At 43.6% G+C, this 22,085-nt stretch overlaps 1 protein-coding gene across 1 annotated transcript; it reads left to right on the top strand.

Moving 5' to 3' along the window:
* Nucleotides 1-11,648: 11,648 nt before the first annotated feature.
* Olfr1371 (olfactory receptor 1371) lies at nt 11,649-12,584 on the top strand. The gene has a single exon (NM_207253.1). The coding sequence runs from the start codon at nt 11,649-11,651 to the stop codon at nt 12,582-12,584; it is 936 nt and encodes a 311-aa protein (NP_997136.1).
* The last annotated feature ends 9,501 nt before the right edge of the window (nt 12,585-22,085 follow it).

The following is a 22,085-nucleotide window of genomic DNA, read 5'->3' as shown; positions in this document are numbered from 1 at the left end:
TCCTGGAACTCACTTTTTTTTGTAGACCAGGCCTCGAACTCAGAAATCCACCTGCCTCTGCCTCCTGCATGCTGGGATTAAAGGCGTGCGCTCCCACGCCCGGCTCAGTTTTCTTTTTTTTAAAAATTTATAAGCCATGCCATGATAGTGCACACCTTTAATACCAGCACTCAGGAAGTAGAGACAGGTGGATCTTTAAGAGTTTGAGGCCAATCTGGTCTACAGAATGAGTTCCAAGACAGTCCAGGTTAGCCAGTGATACACAGAGAACCTAGAAAAAAACAAACATTTATTTGAGAGAGAGAGAGAGAGAGAGAGAGAGAGAGAGAGAGAGAGAGAGAGGAGAGCCAGAGAGGTGTCAGATTCCTTCAAACTGGAGTTATAGGCAGTTGTAAGCTACCAGATGTAGGTGCTTCGACCCAAATTCAAGTCATCTGCAAGAGCAGTAAGCACCCTTAACCACTGAGCCATCTCTCCATCCCCAGCCTTCTTCTCTTTAATAGTCTAAGTCTTAAGGCCAGAATAAATGGTGTAGCCTTCCATTAGAGTGGTCTTCTCATCTCCATTAACCCAATCTGAATAATCCCTAGCAGGTGTCTAGAGCAGGACTTCTCCACCTTCCTAAAGCTGTGACCCTTTAATACAGTTCCCTCACATTGGGTTGATCCCCAGCCATAAAATTATTTTCGTTGCTGCTTCGTAACTGTAATTTTGCTACTGTTATGAATCATAATGTACATATCTGTTTCCCCATGGTCTTAGGTGACCCCTGTGAAAGGGTCGTTCCAGACCCTCAAGAGGTCGAGACCCACAGGTTAAGAACCACTCACTGGTCTAGAGGTTTGCCTCCTAGGTGACTCTAGATCTTGTCAAGTCGACGTTACCCATCACACTCTGGTTTCAACTGTTGCCGGAGCAGTAGTAAAATAAGAGAGCAGCGCTTCCATTTTGATCTATACAAGTCCGAGGAGTTTCAAGTTCATATAGTTACAGGTGTGCTGACTATGCGGAGGGGGAGGGGGGAGTCAGGACTTTCAATGGGATTCCAGTACGGTCGAGAATGCGGAAGTGTTACAGTTCTTAGAAGAGAAGCAAACAGGTTTGGGCAGGTAGCCAAGGTCCCAGGTCTCTCTTTAACTACCTCGGCAGCGACACCAACCGCAGTAGGCGTGGCAGCGGCAAGAGCCTGCCCAGCCAGGCAGGTCCAAGGTCCAACAATGAAATGCTTCGGAAGAGAGAACACTAGCCACTCTCAGATGACCCTCGATCCTTGGGGAGATAAGTTGTGAGCGTTATTCCAATGTAGACAGGGACTGTATGAACTTTAAGCAGTGGGGTGGGATTTAGGGGGTAGGTGTTTCCTATTGGTTGAGTTTGAGATGTTGCTGATGCTCTATATTTGCATGGGGAAGAACTCCAGGTGCTACATCCCGTGACTGATAGCGCAGGATCCTCTCAGCGGGGTGTTGTGGTTACGTGTTCCAGAGCAGGTACAGAGACAGGCAGGAAGTATAGCGACAGCTCTCAGATTTCTGATTCCTGGGGTCTGAGCTCACTCAACCTTAGCAGTCTTTATGCCTGTCTGGCCCACTTGCCTTACACAGATGCACAGAAATCTTGCAAACCTGCCGCCACTCACCTGCTTTAAATGTCTCATGTAAGATGGGAAAGGTGCTGTCACTCTCCCCATCTACAAGGCAGACCCTGATAACAGTTATGAGAGATGTCATCTGTTTTTGGCAAAATTATTTCTGTCACTGGAATGGCTAAACTTAAAACAGTGACAGTATCAAGTGTTGACAAGGACGTGGACCAACTGACACTCTCTTCCACAACACTGTTGGTGGAAGTACACGTTGGTGAACCCCGCTAATTGGAAATATCTACAAAAGATAAAAACCTCCATGAACCCAGTGGCTCAGCAACTCCAGTACTGAATTTATGTCCAACTGAAATAAGTGCTTAACGGGCAATGGTAGCACATGCCTTTAATCCTAGCACTTGGGAGGCAGAGGCAGGCGAATTTCTGAGTTCGAGGCCATCCTGGTCTACAGAGTGAGTTCCAGGACAGCCAGGGGTACACAGAAAAACCCTGTCTCGAAAAACCAAAATGAAAAAAAAAAAAAAAAAAAAGAAAGAAAAGAAACCAAATAAGTGCTTATGTGTTCCACAGGTTATGTTTCAATATTCATAACAGCTGTATTAGGGGCCAAGTACATAGGATGAGGACACTTTTGGACAACAATTTCTCTCAAGAACTAATTTATTCCACAAGAACAGTGTTAACCTCCAAGTAGGTACTTAAAGAGATAGAAATCACCTAACGGTTCTGCCTCCTCATCACCATTTGAGACCAAACTTCTAGGATGGGAATCCTTGGTGGTTATGCTCAGACCCCCGGCTAAGCCATGACAGCAGCTTTATTTGCCAATCAAATGTTAGAAATAGGGCAGGGTGGGAGAGATGACTCAGAGGTTGAGAGTACTGACTATTCTTCCAGAGGTCCTGAGTTCAATTTCTCAAGCAACCACATGGTAGCTCACAACAGTCTGTAATGGGATCTGGCGCCCTCTTCTGTAGTGCAGGCATATATGCAGGCAGAACACCGCATACATAATAAATAAATAGATAGATAGGTATTATTAAAAAGTTAGAGCCGGACGGTGGTGGCGCACATCTTTAATCCCAGCACTTGGGAGGCAGAGGCAGGCAGATTTCTGAGTTCAAGACCAGCCTGGTCTACAGAAGTGAGTTCCAGGACAGCCAGAACTATATAGAGAAACCCTGTCTCTTAGAAATAACACCACCATCTGCTGTACAAATAACCTGCAGAATATTCACACCATAGACTTTCAAACTGAAAGAGAAAACCAACAGAACATAGATGAACCTCAATGTTGAATGAAAGCCACTAGGTGTAAAATGACTTACTCTGTGAATCCATTTCAACAAACACCACAAAGGAAGCCAAAGGAAGCCAATCAGCTGCTGAGCAGCTGATGGGTGTTGAGGGAGGTCTCTGGGGCATCAGAATCTTTCTATCTATCCAGGTGCTGGTTTGATCTTGAACGCTGTGCTGCTTCAGAAGGACCACGGCAGGCCAAACAGTTCCATGGGAGGTATATTGGGAGAGAGAGGGGCGGCAGAAAGAGAAGGGGGAGAGAGAGAGAGAGAGAGAGAGAGAGAGAGAGAGAGAGGAGAGAGAGAGAGAGAGAGAGAGAGAGAGAGAGAGAGAGAGAGAGAGAGAGGAGAGAGAGAGAGAGGAGAGAGAGAAATCAGGGGGGCCTTTCTTTCTTTTTTTTTCTTTTTGTTTTTTTTTTTTTGTTGTTGTTGTTGTTGTTGTTTTGTTTTGTTTTTTTGAGACAGGGTTTCTCTGTATAGCCCTGGCTGTCCTGGAACTCACTCTGTAGACCAGGCTGGTCTCTAACTCAGAAATCCCCCTGCCTCTGCCTCCCGGGTGCTGGAATTAAAGGCATTTTCCACACACCCGGCAGGGGGCCCTTTCTTTATATATGGATGATGATGTAATCACAGGGAAAGATGGGAGGTGAGAGCCAGGCGTGGTGGCGCATGCCTTTTAATCCCAGCATTTGGGAGGCAGAGGCAGGCGAATTTCTGAGTTCGAGGCCAGCCTGGTCTATAGAGTGAGTTCCAGGACAGCCAGGGCTACACAGAGAAACCCTGTCTGGGGAGAAAAAAAAAAGGTGGGAGATGAGCCAAGTGGATTCTAGGAATATGGTGGTTGTTGCCTTGGCAACAGGTCTGCAGGGAGGGGGGAGGGGGAAGGGGGAGGGGAAGGGAGAGGGAGAGGGAGAGGGAGAAATTTTTTTTTTTAAGACAAAGTTTCTTGGGACTGGAGAGATGACTCAGTGGTTAAGAGCACCAAAGGTCCTGAGTTCAAATCCCAGCAACCATATGGTGGCTCAGTGGTTAAGAGCACCAAAGGTCCTAAGTTCAAATCTCAGCAACCACATAATGGCTTACAACCATCCATAACAAGATCTGATGCCCTCTTCTGGAGTGTCTTCTGGAGTGTCTACCGTGTACTTACATGTAATACATAAATCTTAAAAAAAAAAGTTTCTCTCTGTAGCTCTAGCTGTTCTGGAACTCACTCTGTAGACCAGACTGGCCTCAACTCACAAAGATCCAGCTGTCTCTGCCTGGAAAGTGCTGGGATTAGAGGTGTGTACCACCACTGCCCGGCAGAGAGAGAAAATTTTTAAAAAATAAATGTTAAAAATGTTAATATATGATTTGTTTTATATCTATGTGTATGTACCTAAATGTATGCATGTGCACCATATTCATGCAAATGCTCTCCGAGGCCAGAAGGGGTGCTGGGTCCCCTGGAACCAGAGCTATGGGTGTTTGTGGCCATGGTTGTGAACTCCTGATATAGGTGCTGGAAGCAGAACCCAGATCCTCCAGAAGTGCTCTGAATAGTGTCTGTCACCTTGGAGCTTCTGTGGCTGCCCAGTCACCCTGTGCCAAAGCTGGAGGAGCATAGAGAGGGAAGTTTCTGGAAGGAGGGCTTAGTGCCCAGAGTCTAGCCTTGGCCCTTGACCTTGGACAAAGCTCCAGAAAGGTCCATCCTTGCCTCTACTTGGGCCATCTTCTGTAGAGCCTTCTGATGGGTGACATTCCTCACCTCAGGATGCTTCATCAGAAGCTCAAGGCAAGAGTGGTGTCCACATCTAAGTGACAGAGGAGAAAGTTGGTGGACACACATCTATAGCCATACCACCAGAGGCCCAGGTTGTGGGCCTCCCTACAAGTTAGGAGCTGATAAATGGTATTGTGTAAACTAGTGTGCCAGGCAGGAGCTCAATTCTGTAACACTGGGCAAGATGGCAAAGCTGTAGCTGGCCACATTAACTGTGCCAGATTACACATCAGAAAAGTGAGGAGACAGACTTTGAACCTGGCTATGGCTATCTCACCACAGGAAGCCAAAGCTCATCAGAAGAGAATGCCCTTTACTTTACTCTACTCCACCCCAGAATGGAGAACCTACTGGAACAGATGGGTACCCCCAAGGGCTCACAGAAGGCAGAGACAGGGCATTGTAATTGAACAGCTTTATCCTAGCTAATGCCCCCAAACCATCACCACTCAGTAGTCTGCCCAGCAGATGGTGCCAGAGGGCCACTTGTCTGTCACAGAGCACACCAAGCCCTCCTCCCCCACCCCCACCTTCCATCTCCTTTGCTTCTCCTATCTAGAATTCAATGGGGTCCTGTTCAGAAGCCTGTTCTGACCCGGTCTGACCAGCAGAGGCCTCGAACCAGTACAGCTTGGTCCAATCCTCCAGCGAGCACGGGGCCAGTGCTCCTCTGTGAAATGAGTTCACATTGGGTTGGGCAGCAGGGGTTGGAGGGCTTTCTTAGGAGGCTTGAGCTAGGTGATAAGGAGGAAGATGGCTTTAGAAGTCTCCTTGCCCGACCTCTGTGGAGGCGGAGAGAGGGGCATCAAGCATCGCTGCGTGAAAGGCAAACACAATCCCAGGAACTTGAGCATGAGAGAAGGATCTGGTTTTCTTTTTATTCATTATTTACTTTTTGAGCTGGGGTGAGGCTCAGCTTGTGGTAGAAGTCGTTAGGCAAATGTAGGGATCGATTCTTGCTTTCCATGCCATGGATTCAGGGCACCAAACTCACGTCATTGTCATCTGGCTTGGCAGCAAGCTCCTTTAACGACTGAGCCCTCTCATTGGCCCCAGGAACTCATTTTGAGATGCTGGTCAAGGGAGGCACATCAAGTGGGCAGTTGGGTTACGTAGCTCAGAAGCTCACAGTAGAAGTTGGTCTGAGGCTACGTGGTGGGGTTCTCTGGCCATCTCTTCACAGGTTCACAGAGAAGAGTCTGTGGTAGCAGCACGCCGGCTCAGAGGTTACGAGTACAGGCTGTTAGCCAGGCGATGGTGGTGCAGACTTTTTAATCCCAGCCCAGAGGCAGAGGCAGGTGGATCTCTGTGAGCTGGAGGCCAGCCTGGTCTACAGAGCTAGTTCCACGACAGCCAGGGCTACACAGAGAAAACTCTGTCAAAAAAAGAAAGAAAGAAAGGAAGGAAGGAAGGAAGGAAGGAAGGAAGGAAGGAAGGAAGGAAGGAAGAAAGGAAGGAAGGAAGGAAGGAAGGAAGGAAGGAAGGCAGGCAGGCAGGCAGGCAGGCAGGAAGAAAGGAAGGAAGGAAGGAAGGAAGGAAGGAAGGAAGGAAGGAAGAAAGGAAGGAAGGAAGGAAGGAAGGAAGGAAGAAAGGAAGGAAGGAAGGAAGGAAGGAAGGAAGGAAGAAAGAAAGAAAGAAAGAAAGAAAGAAAGAAAGAAAGAAAGAAAGAAAGAAAGAAAGAAAGAAGAAAAAAGGAAGGGGAAAAGGAAAATAAAACATCAACCTTTAGAGAACATTTTTTTTTTTACACTATTCTATTTTCATGTTTTATGAACAATCCCTTTATGGGTCTTGGTTTTTCCTCTCATTTCTTAGTAAATACGTTTTTCAAATTTTTTACTGTTTAAAATAAATGTGTTTATGATTGGTCCTCTACCTTTACATTACTATATTCTTCTAAAAGGACAATATATGTATCTTAAATATGGGACTAGAGAGACAGCTCAATGGTTAAAGAGTGCTTGCTGCTCTTCCAAAGGCCCAGAGTTCAGTTCTCAGCTCACAGTCAGCTTTAACTCCAGAGTGGGATCCAGTACTCTCTTCTGGTCTCTGTGGACATCCATGTGCACAAAGACACACAGACACAAACATAAATAAGCATAAAGAAATAATAAAATAATATAAGTATTTTAGTAGTATCTTGCACTATCAACTTTTTCATTTTGTATTGTCATTCAAAATACTCATAGAATATATTTTAATTAATGTATTTATTTATTTATTTACTTACTTTACATCTCATAAGGGAAATTGGTCTGAAATTCTCTTTCTTTGTTGGATCTTTGTGTGGTTTAGGTATCAGAATAATTGTGGCTTCATAGAATGAGCTGGGTAGAGTACCTAGTGTTTCTATTTTGTGAAATAGTTTGAGGAGAATTGAAATTAGGTCTTATTTGAAGGTCTGACAGAACTCTGCACTAAATCCATCTGGTCCTGAGCTTTTTTTTTTTTTGGTTGGGAGACGATTAATGACCGCTTCTATTTCTTCAGGGGAAATGGGACTGTTTAGATCATTAATCTGATCCTGATTTAACTTTGCTACCTGGTATCTGTCTAGAAAATTGTCCATTTTCATTTCATCCAGGTTTTCCAGTTATGTTGAGTATAGGCTTTTGTAGTAGAATCTGATTATGTTTTGGATTTCCTCAGGTTCTGTTGTTATGTCTCCTTTTTCATTTCTGATTTTGTTAATTAGGGTACTGTCCCTGTGCCCTCTAGTTAGTCTGGCTAATAGTTTATCTATCTTGTTGATTTTCTCAAAGAACCAGCTCCTGGTTTGGTTGATTCTTTGTATAGTTCTTTTTGTTTCCACTTGGTTGATTTCAGTCCTGAGTTTGATTATTTCCTGCTGTCTACTCTCTTGGGTGAATTTTCTTCCTTTTGTTCTAGAGCTTTTAGGTGTGCTGTCAAGCTGCTAGTGTACGCCTCTCTAGTTTCTTTATGGCGTCATTCAGAGCTATGAGTTTTCCTCTTAGGAATGCTTTCATTGTGCCCCATATATGTCTGGGTATGTTGTGGCTTCATTTGCATTAAACTCTAAAAACTCTTAGATCTCTTTTTTTTTTATTTCTTCCTTGACCAAGTTATCATTGAGTAGAGTGTTGTTCAGCTTCCACGTGAATGTTGGCTTTCTATTATTTATGTTGTGTTATTGAAGATCAGCTTTAGTCTGTGGTGATCTGATAGGATACATGGGATAATTTCAATATTTTTGTATCGGTTGAGGCCTGTTTTGTGGCCAATTACTTACTTTACATCTCAACCACAGTTTCCCCTCCCTTTTCTCTCTCCCAGTCCTTACTCCACTTCACTGACCCCACCTACCCACTCCTCCTCCCACTCTCTTCAGAAAAGAAGAGCCCCCCTCCATGGATACCAACTGTCCTTGGCATATCAAGATGCAGTAATACTAGGTGCAACTTCCCTTGATGCTAGAAGAAGCATCCCAGTAGGGAGAAAGGGTCCCAGATGAGGGCAACAGAGTCAGAGGCAGCTCCTGCTCCTGCTGTTAGGATTCCCACATCAAGACCAAGATGCACAACCATTACAGTCTGCAGAGGGCATAGGGAGTCCCATACAGGCTCCTGGCTGGTCGTTTGGTCTCTGTGGGCCTCTATGGGCCAGGACAGTTGATTCTGTAGGTTTTCTTGTTGTGCTGCATAGGATTCATTATTTGTATGGCTCTTTTTTGTTAGCTCAATTGAAGCAAAGAACACACTTACCTATGCTTGCTCCTTTTATACTGCTCTTCCTTCCTTATTTAGTTCCAAGGTGGTCCCTTACACCACATCACATCACCCCTTTCAAAGAACATCTGTACCATTTCTTCCAAGGCAAGTTTCCTAGAAACAAATTACCTACAATTTTATCTGTAATAGCAAGTATTTATTTCTTCTTTTCTCCAAATGCTTACTGTTCTTAGAATAGCTTAATAGAATAAATGATTTGGAGCCGTTTAACTCATAGCAACAGTGTACAGAGGCTTCCTACACAGTCTCTGACCAACGTGTGTACAGCCTCTACAACAAGACCACCCAGAGCCTGTAGGTTACACTGGGCTTCACTGTCTGTTTCACATGTGTTTGTAAGCACAGGTTTAAGAAAATCTTTGTCGGGGGCTGGTGAAATGGCTCAGTGGGTAAGAGCACCCAACTGCTCTTTCAAAGGTCCAAAGTTCAAATCCCAGCAACCACATGGTGGCTCACAACCATCTGTAACATGATCTGACGCCCTCTTCTGGAGTGTCTGAAGACAGCTACAGTGTACTTACATATAATAAATAAATAAATCTAAAAAAAAAAGAAAAAAAAACAATGGCCTGTATTAAAAAAAAAAAATCTTTGTCAAAAATCAAGTCCATCATTTTTGCCACTCAGTTTGGGGTGTTATAAATAAGACTATAGAACCCACTTTCAGTTGCTATTTGTACATGAGGTGGGCGATGGTCTATTTTGATATTTCTGCACATGTACATCCAGTTTTTCCAAGACAGGTAAATAAAAGGTGACGGATTTAAGCAGGATGGAGTAAAATCAACTGTTTGAAAATTCAACCATCTAAACCTTCCCAATTCATGACCTTCCTAGTGCTGTGACCCTTTATTACAGTTCCTTGTGCTATGGTGACCCCCAACCATAAAATTATTTTGCTGCTACTTCATAGCTGCAATTTTGCTTCTGATATGTAATCCCCAAAGGGGTCACAACCCACAGTGTGAGAGCCACCGGGGTAAAAGAGCATACCAGACGCTCAATGCAATTTTAAAACTGACAGAAATAAAGGAATTCAGCTAAAATTTAAGTACAAATACAACATAAAAATAAATTATGTTCCTAAAGAAAACCATGAGGAAAGGAAAGGATTCCACTGACAATAGTAATAAAATAAATACAACACGTAAGAAGAAACTTAACTAAGGAAATCAAAGAGCCCTACATTGAACACCTAAAATCTTGTAATTTGTTTAGCTTTTAGCATGACAATCTCTAAAGAAAAGGAATTTTTAATGTTTGCCATATTTCCTTAGCTTATCCAAATGCTCTTGTAGTTCAGGATTCTTTGTTAAAAAATAAATTATTGGGTAGGAAAGGTGGTTCAGCAGTTTTCATCGCTCTTGCAAAGGACCCACATAAAGGTCCCAGCACCCACATGGCAGCTCACAGCCATGAGCAGCTCCAGTTCTAGAGGATCTGACACCTTCTTCTGGCCTCTGTGGGCACCAGGAATGTTCCATGGACACACATATAGGCAAACACTCACATGCATACATTGTTTTTTTTAAAAAAAAGCTAAAGTATTTGTCACAGTTTATAGAAGATTAAATGTCTCACTCAAGAAAATGCATTTAAGATCCACGTGTCATGAAAAAGCGACATGAGTTCATCACTTCTTGTGACATTAAAGAAGGCATTAGTATGCATTCTCACGCTGTTTCCTATTTCCAAGGAGGTTGGATCCCAAATGGAAAAAAAAATTCAAAGGCACTCTTGTGACAAAATATAAAAAGAAAAAATGTTTAGCTGCAAGAGCAACAAACTATTGAGATTCATCAAAAAGAATATACATTGTTGCGGCCGCCAGCAGCTGGCAACATGAATGGTTCGACTGAGAAGGCCACTCGAGCTGTAAGAGAGGAATCTAGACGGGGCGAAAGAAGAAACGGAGCTAAGACAAATTCATTCTGATCAAAGCTCAAATTTTATTGTTGCGACACTAGTTATAAAGGAAGGGGGAGGGGACCCGACTCCCGCCGAATAATCTCTGGTCCAGTAGAAAGGTGCACGTGTGTGGCTCCGCAGGTTCTAGCAGTGGGCGTGGCAGAACGAATGAGCAAGAAGCTCCACCCCTGAGCAAGCAGGTTTCAGGCTGGGGGAGGGGAGACTACAATACATGTTTCTTCCCAGAAGAAATTCATATGGTACTTAGTTTTTTGGGACAGATGGAAGCAAGTCAAGGTTCCAAGAATTGGTTTATTTACCACATTTATCAATCAAGAGATGGAAAGTAAAAACCCAGAGGCTGCAAACTCAGACAGATTACTTCTTTGATCCAAAGTCCTGAAAGAGATTGTCTCAGAGACTAGAAAAGGAAGTCAAAACAACACAGAACTCTAACACTTACAACCCTCTCTCTCTCTCTCTCTCTCTCACACACACACACACACACACACACACACACACACTAGATTATTGATAAAGGTTCTACATTACTGCTTTTGGATCCTGATGTCCATGCCACAAGGATCACAGTACATCACCTCTCCTTTCAGATGATGAAGGATCATATCCAGAGAACTGACCAGAGACCCGAGCCTGGAAAAAGTCATAGAACAAACAAGCAACAAGAATTAGTTGAATCTGAGGTCACACCACTGTCAACTTAGTTACATCCAGGCTAAAGAAGACTAGATAGGTAGATAGATAGATAGATAGATAGATAGATAGATAGATAGACAGACAGAGATGGTAGATAGAGAGTAGATAGGTAGATAGGAGATAGATAGATGATAGATAGATGGATGATAGATAGACAGATAGATAGATAGATAGATGATAGATAGATAGATAGATAGATAGATGATAGATGATAGGTAAATAGATAGATGATAGATAGATAGATAGATGATAGATAAATAGATAGATGATAGATAAATAGATAGATGATAGATAGATAGATAGATAGATAGATAGATAGATAGAAAGATAAATATAAAAACAACTGAAGAAAAATGAAGGTCATTAATTTGAAAGAGAACAAGAGATTTTTTTGGACTGGAGGGTTCAGAGAGGAAATGGAAGAATCAACAGGATTGAGTAGAGTAGCAACTCAAAATGTGAGATTTTGGTGCATTTAAGAATAATAATTACAGCATGTGGGTGCTGGGAACTTTATGTGGGTCCTCTGCAATTTATTTATGTGGGTCCTCTGCTATTTATTCCATAAATAGCATTGAGTTGTCTTCTGTTTGCACAGGTGGAAGACTATGGAAAATTTGAACACCAGTTCAGAAGAGGGCTTCATTTTGGTGGTCTTCTCAGACTGGCCTCACCTAGAACCCATCCTTTTTGCTTTCATTTCTATTTTCTACTCTCTGACTCTCTTTGGCAACACCGTGATCATCATTCTGTCTCAACTGGACCTCTGCCTGCACACACCCATGTACTACTTTCTCTGCCACCTCTCCTTCCTGGACCTCTGCTACACTGCCAGCACTGTGCCCCAGCTTCTGGTCAACCTCTCTGGACTTGACAGGACCATCAGCTTTGGAAGGTGTGTGGCCCAGCTCTGCATAGTGCTCTCACTGGGAGGAACTGAGTGTGTGCTTTTGGTGGCAATGGCTATAGATCGCTATGCTGCTGTGTGTCGCCCACTCCACTACACAACCATTATGCACCCTGTTCTCTGCAGAGCATTGGTTGTATTCTCCTGGGTAGGGGGCCTTGTGAACTCTCTGATCCAGACAAGCCTTGTGATGGCCATGCCTCTGTGTGGACACCAACTGAATCACTTCTTCTGTGAGCTACCTGTTCTCCTGAAGATGGCCTGTGAGGACACAGGAGGCACAGAGGTCAATTTGTTTGTGGCCCGGGTCATAATCTTAGTGTGTCCTTTACTGCTAATTCTAGGCTCCTATGCTCACATTGCCAGGGCAGTGCTGAACATCAGGTCAATGGCTGGTCGCAGAAAGGCTTTTGGGACGTGTGCATCTCATCTCATTGTGGTTGCCATGTTTTATGGCTCAGGTATCTCCACATACCTCCAACCTGTCCACAGGTATTCTGAGAAGGAGGGGAAATTTCTTGCCCTTTTTTATACTATCATCACCCCCATGCTCAACCCTCTGATCTATACGCTGAGGAACAAGGATGTGAAAGGAGCGCTGTGGAAGGTGCTAGGCAGGAGCACAGACTCAGCATAGAAGGGGGAAAGGGAGCAATAAAGTGTTGCATAATAACACTCATATTCTGAAACACATACTGTCCTTTAAAACCAAGGGCTTTTTAATCACCCTTCCTCAAACCTTATAGTTCCATCTCCTGTCTTGACTGGAAGGTGAGAGTGATGAACTCATGACAATTATCCTAGCATCGTGTTTAAAGGCATTGTGCAGCGTGTTGATTCCTATCTTAACTTTGCAAAGGAAGGAGTTTGAGAGTAAGATACAGTGATCCTTCTAGAGAGAATGCACATGGATTCTAGGCACAGCTGATAGTGAAAGAAGATCAAATTCAGAATAGCAGCATTTTCACAAATTGTCATTCAGGGTGTCATGCCATGCACATGGTGATGTGCCAGACTGTCATAAGTATTCTCATATGCTCTCTAAGTAAGTATGACCCTGGCCATATCCACTCATATCTCATGACCCGTTTCTACTGTCTTTTATGGTGGCTATTCCTCTAAAATATATGTGTCAATTAAGGAAAGCATGAGCAGTGGTACTCCATGAAGTATGTCAAGGTTCAGATGGGATATCGTTTTAATTACTTAGAAAAAAGGCAGAAGCATCAGGATGGTGTAGAATGAAAAGAGAGAGGCAATAGCATCTCTTCAGCTACACCATGAACTGCTGTCGGGCTACATAGTGATACAGAAGGCATTTTCTCCTCAATCCTCCATGTTTAATCATTTTTCTTCACAGTAGAGATAAGTGTCAATCAGATGTCCACTGGTGGTTGAATAGACAAAGAAAATGTGGTTCCTATATGCAATAAAATGCTGACATTTCAGAGAATGAAGTCCTTTTATAGTCAGCGATGTGGTTAGAATTGGATGCTATAGTAAGTGAAATATGCAAGACAGAGAAAGTCAAACAACAGGGCTTCTTATTCATACAGTGACACAACACTGATGTCATAGAAGTAGTGGATTGGGCACTGGTCACTGGAGGCCTGGGGATAAGAGTGACATGGGACAGGAACTAGTTCACTAATAGGTACCAAAATTCACTTATATGGGAGAAGACATTCTCATCTTCTATGTCCCAGAAATAAGACTACGTTTCAAAATCCATTGTATATTTCAAAATTATGAAATAGAAGAGTCTCAACACAGAAATAACAAAAAATTTAAGTCCATAGAAATCCAAATTACTCTGATTTGATGATTTCATGTAGCATGGATGTACATCATCATATATACATTTCAAATAAAAGTAAAACTAGTGACGTATATATACAAAAATTACTTACCATGTGAAAAGAAAGAGGATAGAAAAAAGTCAAACAAAAACAATACACCTAAAGAGATGATATAAGAAGAAAAATTATAACAAAATAGTAGCATGGGAGGGAAGAGAGAAAAAAAGAGGAAGAGAGAAAAAGCAGGAAATTATATATATATATGTGTGTGTGTGTGTGTATGTGTGTATGTACACATGTGTATACATGCATATGTGGATATATATGTGTACATATAGACATACATGCATACACACATGTGCATATACATGTGTACATACATGTGTATATGTATACATGTATATGTGCATATATAAATATATATGTATATGTGACATATATGTATATAAGATTATGTATATATGTATATATACACACACACACACACACATGGGGGAGACAGAATACTCTAGTGACAGTCATTTCTAGTGTCAGTTATATAAAGTCCAAATAATTTTTAGCTAAAGGACTTTTTTAAAAGAAGGTGATGTTTCCAAGTATCATCTCACACATGGATTTAAAGATATAATACACAGGTGTGGATACTGGAGACAGAACAAGAGTGTAAGAAGGATCTCTCCATCGTCATTGTCTCATGGTTAGAAAATTATTCATAGAACAAATGGTTGTTAATACTTCGTAACAACTGCAGAAGCCAGATGAAGGTACACAGTGCCTAGGTTTAGTATAATGGATGATTAAAGAAAAGAAGAGACAGACAGACAGACAGAGACAGACAGTCACAGACACAGACAGCACACATGAAGTTCAGTGGGTAGAGAGATGGGAAGCATCTGGGACAAACTGAGGGGAACATGACCAAAATATACTGTGAAAAATATTATTTTTTAAAAAGGGATGCATCAAGAAAGCAGGATGGAAAGTGTTGTCCATGGACCTTTGCTCCTAACTGCAAGCAGCACAGGCAAAGATGGTTTCCACCTAGAGGGAAGAGAAAGAATTAAATCCAGTCCTTAGCCTAGAAACCCAGGACAGAGCCACCAAGGTGAAGCTTGGTGCTGTTTGGAGCCCTGTGACCCTTGCATCTCCAGAAAAAGCCCAGAGCTACATTAGCACAATGAGTGGGGGACGTTGCCGTACACCTCCTAATCTTCAACAACAGAGGCATGACAAGACCCTGCCTGCTGGGCATAGAAGCTGCATTTGGCTTTGGAGCTCAGTGCAGGGCTATCATGGTGAATCAACACCAAGAAGATATCAAAGGTCCCTCTTAAGCAAGCAGTGCTCTGCAGGAGAGCTTTTGACCTGCCCCCAAATCAGGCAGATATGTACACAACTGTAATAAAAAGTCAAGCACTAGCTTGCATTCATAGCCTTGAGTGTGCCTCTACCCTGGACTACACAGGACTTGGTTATTATAAGACTTGGGCGGGCCTAGGTTAGCATCAGCCTTGGCAGGAACTGTTTCCACCACCCTCCTGCCAGCATACTGCAGCCCAGCTAAAAACTTGGACTCCATCAGATGGAGCTATAGACTTATCTCAGTGATACGTAGAAACCTGTGCCAATATGGGACAGATTCATAGTTTGACCTGCAGTGACATCAGCTGAGATATGGGTCTAGGCGCCCTCCTAGCACACTAGAAATGAGGATGGATAAAGACACTTCCAGACTCTCAGAAGTTGACTAAATATAGCTCCACACAACTTTCCTATATAAATGCTGAAAGTTCTCTGCTCTCCAGAAAATAGGAATTAACAACCAAGAGAACAATCCTGGGGGGTTTAAAGTTCATTAGTAAGAGTAATTATACAAATTCAGAATATTCTAATATTATGAATATTATCATATGCTGTGGAGGTCAAGCACATCACTGTATGGAAACTAAAAATCTGTATGGGAAGAGATGGGCAAGATAAGTCAGTATATCAAAATTCAAAATGTGGAAGGGATGGGATGCACAGAGTTTTTATATTAGTGTTTATATAGCATTTTAATAGTTTTATTATTATTTACATTACTTTTTCTGTCTTTATCTTTATGTGCACATTCTGATGTTATTGCTTCAAAATAATGTCATAATGATAACATTTTTGCAAACTCTGGTTTCCACAAAGAAAATATCTATAGTAGGTAAGCTAAAAAATGATACAAAGGTAATTATAACACACTAATAGAGTAAATCACTTAGCTACAGAAAAGACGTAAGAGAGGAAGAAAGAAACACAACAAATAGCTAATTTACTAATGGGTGTAATAAGATCATCTGCAGACACCTTGGCTATAAATGAGTTAAATTTTCCAAAAATGTATTATAAATAATATTATAATAATTTTAAATAAAATTTTAATTTATTATAATTTTAACATTATAATAAATTTTCCAAAAAAGATACAGGGCGAATGGCTTGCTGCTATGTGTTTCTTAGAATGAGCTCATCTCTTACAGTGAACATAGACTTTTTTAAAGCAGACCATGAAAGGACACAAGAAGCCTGCCATAGCTAGTGCCTGTGGTCCCAGCACTCAGGAAAGTGAAGCATCAGTTTGAGACCAGTCCGCAGTGTATAGCAAGAAACTCAGGATGGAAAAGAGAGAAGAGTCAGTGACGAAAGGGTCAATTCAGCAAAAAGAAATAACAATTATAAATATACATCTATTTGTGTATTTGTGTATAATATATTAATATATAATTTATTATTATTATCATTATTTGGAGGGGAGGGCTCAAAATAGGGTTTCTCTGTGTAGCCCTGGCTGTTCTGGAACTCTGAAGAACAGACTGGCCTCGAACTCAGTGATCTGCCTGCCTCTGCCTCCTGAGTGCTGGAATTAAAGGTGTGCACCAGCTTATATGAAATTGACATCATAGCAAACATATACAAAAACAAGCATCGATATATCTAAATGGGAAGATGGACTCTTATGCAATACTGTACCAGAGGACTTTAATACCTTACTTTTAACAATGGACAAATCATCTAGTATAAAATCAATAAGGAAATAGAGAAGTTGAATTTACCCTGGCACAAGTAGGACTAATAGTTATCTACAGAATATTTCATACAACAGCAGACAACATTTATTTATCAGTAGTACCTGGGCCATTCTCCAGAGGAGATTATATGATAAGCTATGAAACAAATTCCAGCACATTTTAAATAAAATTATATCACTTTTTTAACATTTTATTGATTCTTTGGGAATTTCACATTATGCACCCCAATCCCAGTCATCTCCCCCCCTCACCTCATACCTGCTCTCCACCTGTGCAATGCCCCCCAACAAAGAAAAAAAATATTATTGTAAAAGTGTAGTGCGTCACAGTGTGTCCCACAGTACACCCTTTTGCCCACACTTCTTTGCTTGCAAATGTCCATTGCAATGACTCCTCGGTCTGGTACAGGGCCTCTGGCTTCTACTACTCTATCAATACTATAACCTCACTGAGACTCCTCTCAGATATCCTGTTGTTGCCCTGTGCCATGGAAATCCTGTAGTTTTGGATTTGTAGAATTAGCCCCTTCACGTCCTCCAACAGTTCATCAATGGGGTAGATGTTCAGTTGAGCCAATTCAAAGCCCCAGATCTGTGTCTAAGAGGTATCTAAGCTGCACCCCTGCCATCAGGACCAGCTCTACTGCCGGGATGATGTTCAGGGCCTGCTCTCCTGAGTGCTGCAGCAGGTGAGGAACAGAGACAACTCTCATGCCCTTGGCCTGCTCACCACAACCCTGCAACCAGGGCCAGCTCTACTGTGCTGCTCGGTGAGGTGCAGGGCTCACTCTCCCAAGTTCTGCAGCTGGGTTGGGATGGGATCAGCGTTCCTGCTTTCGTGTCTCCAGGTCCAGCTCTCTCCCAGAATTCCCAGGTGAAAACCCTCAGACATCAACATGTTCCCAGGTGGCAATACAGACCGGGATGTCTGTCTGGCCTTAGGTGGTAGCAGACCCCTGCTGTTGCAGGGCTACAGACTCAGATGTGTCCCCCACTGGCAGCACTGGCCAGGACTCCACCATAGACTCAGGTGGCATCACTGGCTACTCACACCAGGCTGTTCCTCACTACCCTCAAGTCTCAATTTCTGCCTCTCTTCATTGTGCCCACATCCTTCTGCTTGTCTTTCTCTTCAATTTCTCCACCAATCTCTTGCTCTCACTTTGGCTCTGGCTATTGCTCTTAGTGCCTGGGGTCTCTGAGTGTCTTGGGTCTCAGGAATGTGATATTCCTCTCACAGATTACAGCATTGGGCAGGGGTCATCTTGGTCATGGTCTGCCCATCCCCCAAGTCTGCAAGACATTGGACTGGTGGTAGCCTCAGGCTAGCTCCCTTATCTGGGCCCCAGTCTGGTGATCATCTGGGGCTCACTCCTCATACACCTAAATTTGAGTGACCCCTTGCAAGGGTCATCTGTCTTGGCCTCACTCCTACCCAGGGCCACAGTCCCAGGCAGGGCTCTTCTAGTCTCTGGCTTGCTGCTCATTCTGAGAGCCCATCTGGGTCTGCCTGGTGTCAGACTGGTGGTTGTCTCAGGCAAGCTCCCAGTCCAGGACCCCTGGTGCTGGACTGGTGGTCATCTCAGGCTATCTTTCTGTCCTGGCCCCCCTGTCTCCTCTCAGACAAACTTTTCCAGGGAATTTTAGGCTACTGATTACTCAGATGTTCATAGAAGGCCAGGTGGTGGTGGTGGTGGTGCATGTCTTTAATCCCAGCACTTGGGAAGAAGAGGTGAATGGATCTCTGTGGGTTTGAGGCCAGTCTGGTCAACAGGGTGAGTTCGAAGACAGCCAGGGCTGTAATGCAGAAATTAAGGAAAGTAATACAGGTTATGATAGCAAGAAAAAGCAATATTCCTCCAAGTGATTTAACGAAATAGTTAAAAGCTTCTATAAAATATTAAGGAAAGAAATAGAAGGTATACACAAAATGGAAAAGCAGAAAATAATCAAAGCCCTCAAAAGTCCATACTACTGAAAGCAATATATAGATTCAATATATTGAATCTATTCAATTCCTGTTAAAATATGAATGATAGACTGAGAACACAGCTGAATTGAGAGAGTGTTTGCCTAGCATGCAGGAAGCCCTGGAATTGGTCCCCCAGAACCTCAAAACCAGTAAGGCTGAGTGGGATGCAGTTTCAGCAGCTGGGAGGCAGAGGCAAGAGGATCAGAAGTTCAAGGTCATTCTCTGATATGTGGGGCATTGGGCTATGCACAGTCTGGTTTCCAGTAGAGCTGAGGTCTGAACCCCGGGACCCGGTGGTGATAATTCACCTACATGGGACGGAAGGAGTTCCCTCATATCTCCTGGACTCAAGGCTCCTGTCGAAGTTACTGACCCCCACAGCCCCCACAGGAGAAGCATGGCTTTTAGTCACATAGACAATGTCCCAAGCTTCTGACCTTCAGGCTAGACTCCTACCCAGTTACCTAGCAACAGTAAAGATAACAGCACACCATAATAAGGGCTGCTTGACCCCACCTCACTCTCTTACTCCCCTTACACTCTTCTTACTTTCTCCTCTCCTCTCCTCTCCTCTCCTCTCCTCTCCTCTCCTCTCCTCTCCTCTCCTCTCCTCTCCTCTCCTCTCCTCTCCTCTCTCCTCTTTTTCTCTCTAACCTCTTACTCTCTCCCTCTTACTCTAGCCTTTCTTCTCTCTCTCCTTTCCCCCCTTTTCTCCTCTTGGCCATGGCCGGTCTCTCTCTCTCTCTCTTCACCTTCTCTCCTTTCTCCCTGCCTTTCTACAATAAAGTTCTAAAACCATAGACTGTCTCTGTTCATCAAGACCCACTGCGCTTGGCCGATGGGATAGGCCATTTCTAATCTCCCGATGGAAGGCCTTCCTGTGCTCCAGTCAAGGCCCAGACTAAGGACTCTCGCCTGCGAAGGAACATGGGAACCTCTCTCCCGCAGCCCTCTCTCCTATAACCCCGGGGCTACAGGGTGTCGCCCTGAGGTCCCTAGTCGGGGACTACCCCTTGTCCACTCCCACCCCTCCTGTGGAGTGGGGTCAGTGGCTTAGATGCCCACCTGGGGCCGAGTGGAAAGTGTCTGGCAGCCCTTCCATGTCCGCCTGGCCAGAGCATAGGAGGAACTCTGGCCAGACATGGGCTAGCCTCCTTCGCCCCTCCTTCCCCTGCCCCTATTAGTTCCCACACTGATACACATCCGGTTTAAAGCCTTTGTAAGATTCTATCTCAAACTGTCAGAAACAGAGCTGGCAAGGTGGGTCAGTGGTCAGGAGAAACAGGGCTGGAGAGGTGGGTCAGTGGTCAGGAGAAACAGCTGGAGAGGTGGGTCAGTGGTCAGGAGAAACAGGGCTGAAGAGGTGGGTCAGTGGCCAGGAGAAACAGCTGGAGAGGTGGGTCAGTGATCAGGAGAAACAGCTGGAGAGGTGGGTCAGTGGTCAGGAGAAACAGGGCTGAAGAGGTGGGTCAGTGGCCAGGAGAAACAGCTGGAGAGGTGGGTCAGTGGTCAGGAGGAACAGCTGGAGAGGTGGGTCAGTGGTCAGGAGAAACAGGGCTGGAGAGGTGGGTCAGTGGCCAGGAGAAACAGCTGGAGAGGTGGGTCAGTGGTCATGAGTCTTGTACAACCACTCTGGAAGTCAGTCTGGCGGTTCCTCAGAAAATTGGACATAGTACTACTGGAAGATCCAGCAATACCTCTCCTGGGCATATACCCAGAAGATATTCCAACTGGTAATAAGGACACATGCTCCACTATGTTCATAGCAGCCTTATTTATAATAGCCAGAAGCTGGAAAGAACCCAGATGTCCCTCAATAGAGGAATGGATACAGAAAATATGGTACATTTACACAATGGAGTACTACTTAGCTATTAAAAACAATGAATTTATGAAATTCTTGGGCAAATGGATATATCTGGAGGATATCATCCTGAGTGAGATAACCCAATCACAAAAGAAGTCACTTGATATGCACTCACTGATAAGTGGATATTAGCCCAGAAACTTAGAATACCCAAGATACAATTTGCAAAACACAAGAAAATCAAGAAGAAGGAAGACCAACGTGTGAATACTTCATTCCTCCTTAGAATAGGGAACAAAATACCTATGGAAGGAGTTACAGAGACAAAGTTTGGAGCTAAGACGAAAGGATAGACAGACCATCCAGAGACTACCCCACCCGGAAATCTATACCATAATCAGCCACCAAACCCAGACACTATTGCATATGCCAGCAAGATTTCACTGAAAGGACCCTGATATAGCTGACTCCTGTGAGGCTATGCCAGTGCCTGGCAAATACGGAAGTGGATGCTCACAGTCAGCTATTGGATGGAACACAGGGCTCCCAATGCGGGAGCTAGAGAAAGTACCCAAAGAGCTGAAGGGGTCTGCAACCCGATAGGTGAAACAACAATATGAACTAACCAGTACCCCCAGAATTCGTGTCTCTAGCTGCATATGTAGCAGAAGATGGCCTAGTCGGCCATCACTGGGAAGAGGCCCCTAGGTCTTGCAAACTTTATATGCCTCTGTACAGGGGAACACCAGGGCCAAGAAGTGGAAGTGGGTGGGTAGGTGAGCAGGGTGGGGGGAGGGTATAGGGAACTTTTGGGATAGCATTTGAAATGTAAATAAAGAAAATATCTAATAAAATAAATAAATAAAAAATAAAAGTTAATACACAGAGAAATCAATAAGCTCCAAAAACCTGATAACAAAAAATAAATAAATAACCAAATTAAAATTTAAAAATAGACCTGATTAGAAATTTTGGAGAAAAAAGAAATACAAAGGACCTACAGATAAATGAAATATGATCAACATCAACATTTAACCATCAAGGGCTTAAACACCAAATCCACCACGAGTTCCTATATCACTCTAGTAAGAATGCATGTTATATAAAAGACCCATGATTATAGGATGAGAGAAGAAACCTCTGGCAGTTTTAAGTCAGTTTGACACATCCTGGGCCCACGCACGTAGGAAGAGAGTCTCTGTCAGGCCTGGTCTAGCTCAGCGAGCATGCCTGTAAGGGAAGTTTTTCCTTGTTTTGATTAATTGAAGTGAGAAGACAGACACTGTGGCCAGGACCATTCCCTGGGTCTGGGTTCTGGGCTGTCTAAGAGTGGAAAAGGCAAGCTGATCAGCCAGCACGCTGTATTCTGTTCTGTCCGCTCCTAACTGCAGCTGTGCTGTGTGTGACCAGCCGCCTCAAGCTCCTGCCACTGTGACCTCCCCACCCCCTGCTGATCAACTGTAACCTGGAACTGTGAGCAAAACCAAACCCTTTCTCCCCTA

The sequence above is a fragment of the Mus musculus genome, chromosome 11 (assembly GCF_000001635.26).
Source record: "Mus musculus strain C57BL/6J chromosome 11, GRCm38.p6 C57BL/6J".
Taxonomy (NCBI): Eukaryota; Metazoa; Chordata; class Mammalia; order Rodentia; family Muridae; genus Mus; species Mus musculus.
This window is presented reverse-complemented; position numbering and strand designations above follow the sequence as displayed.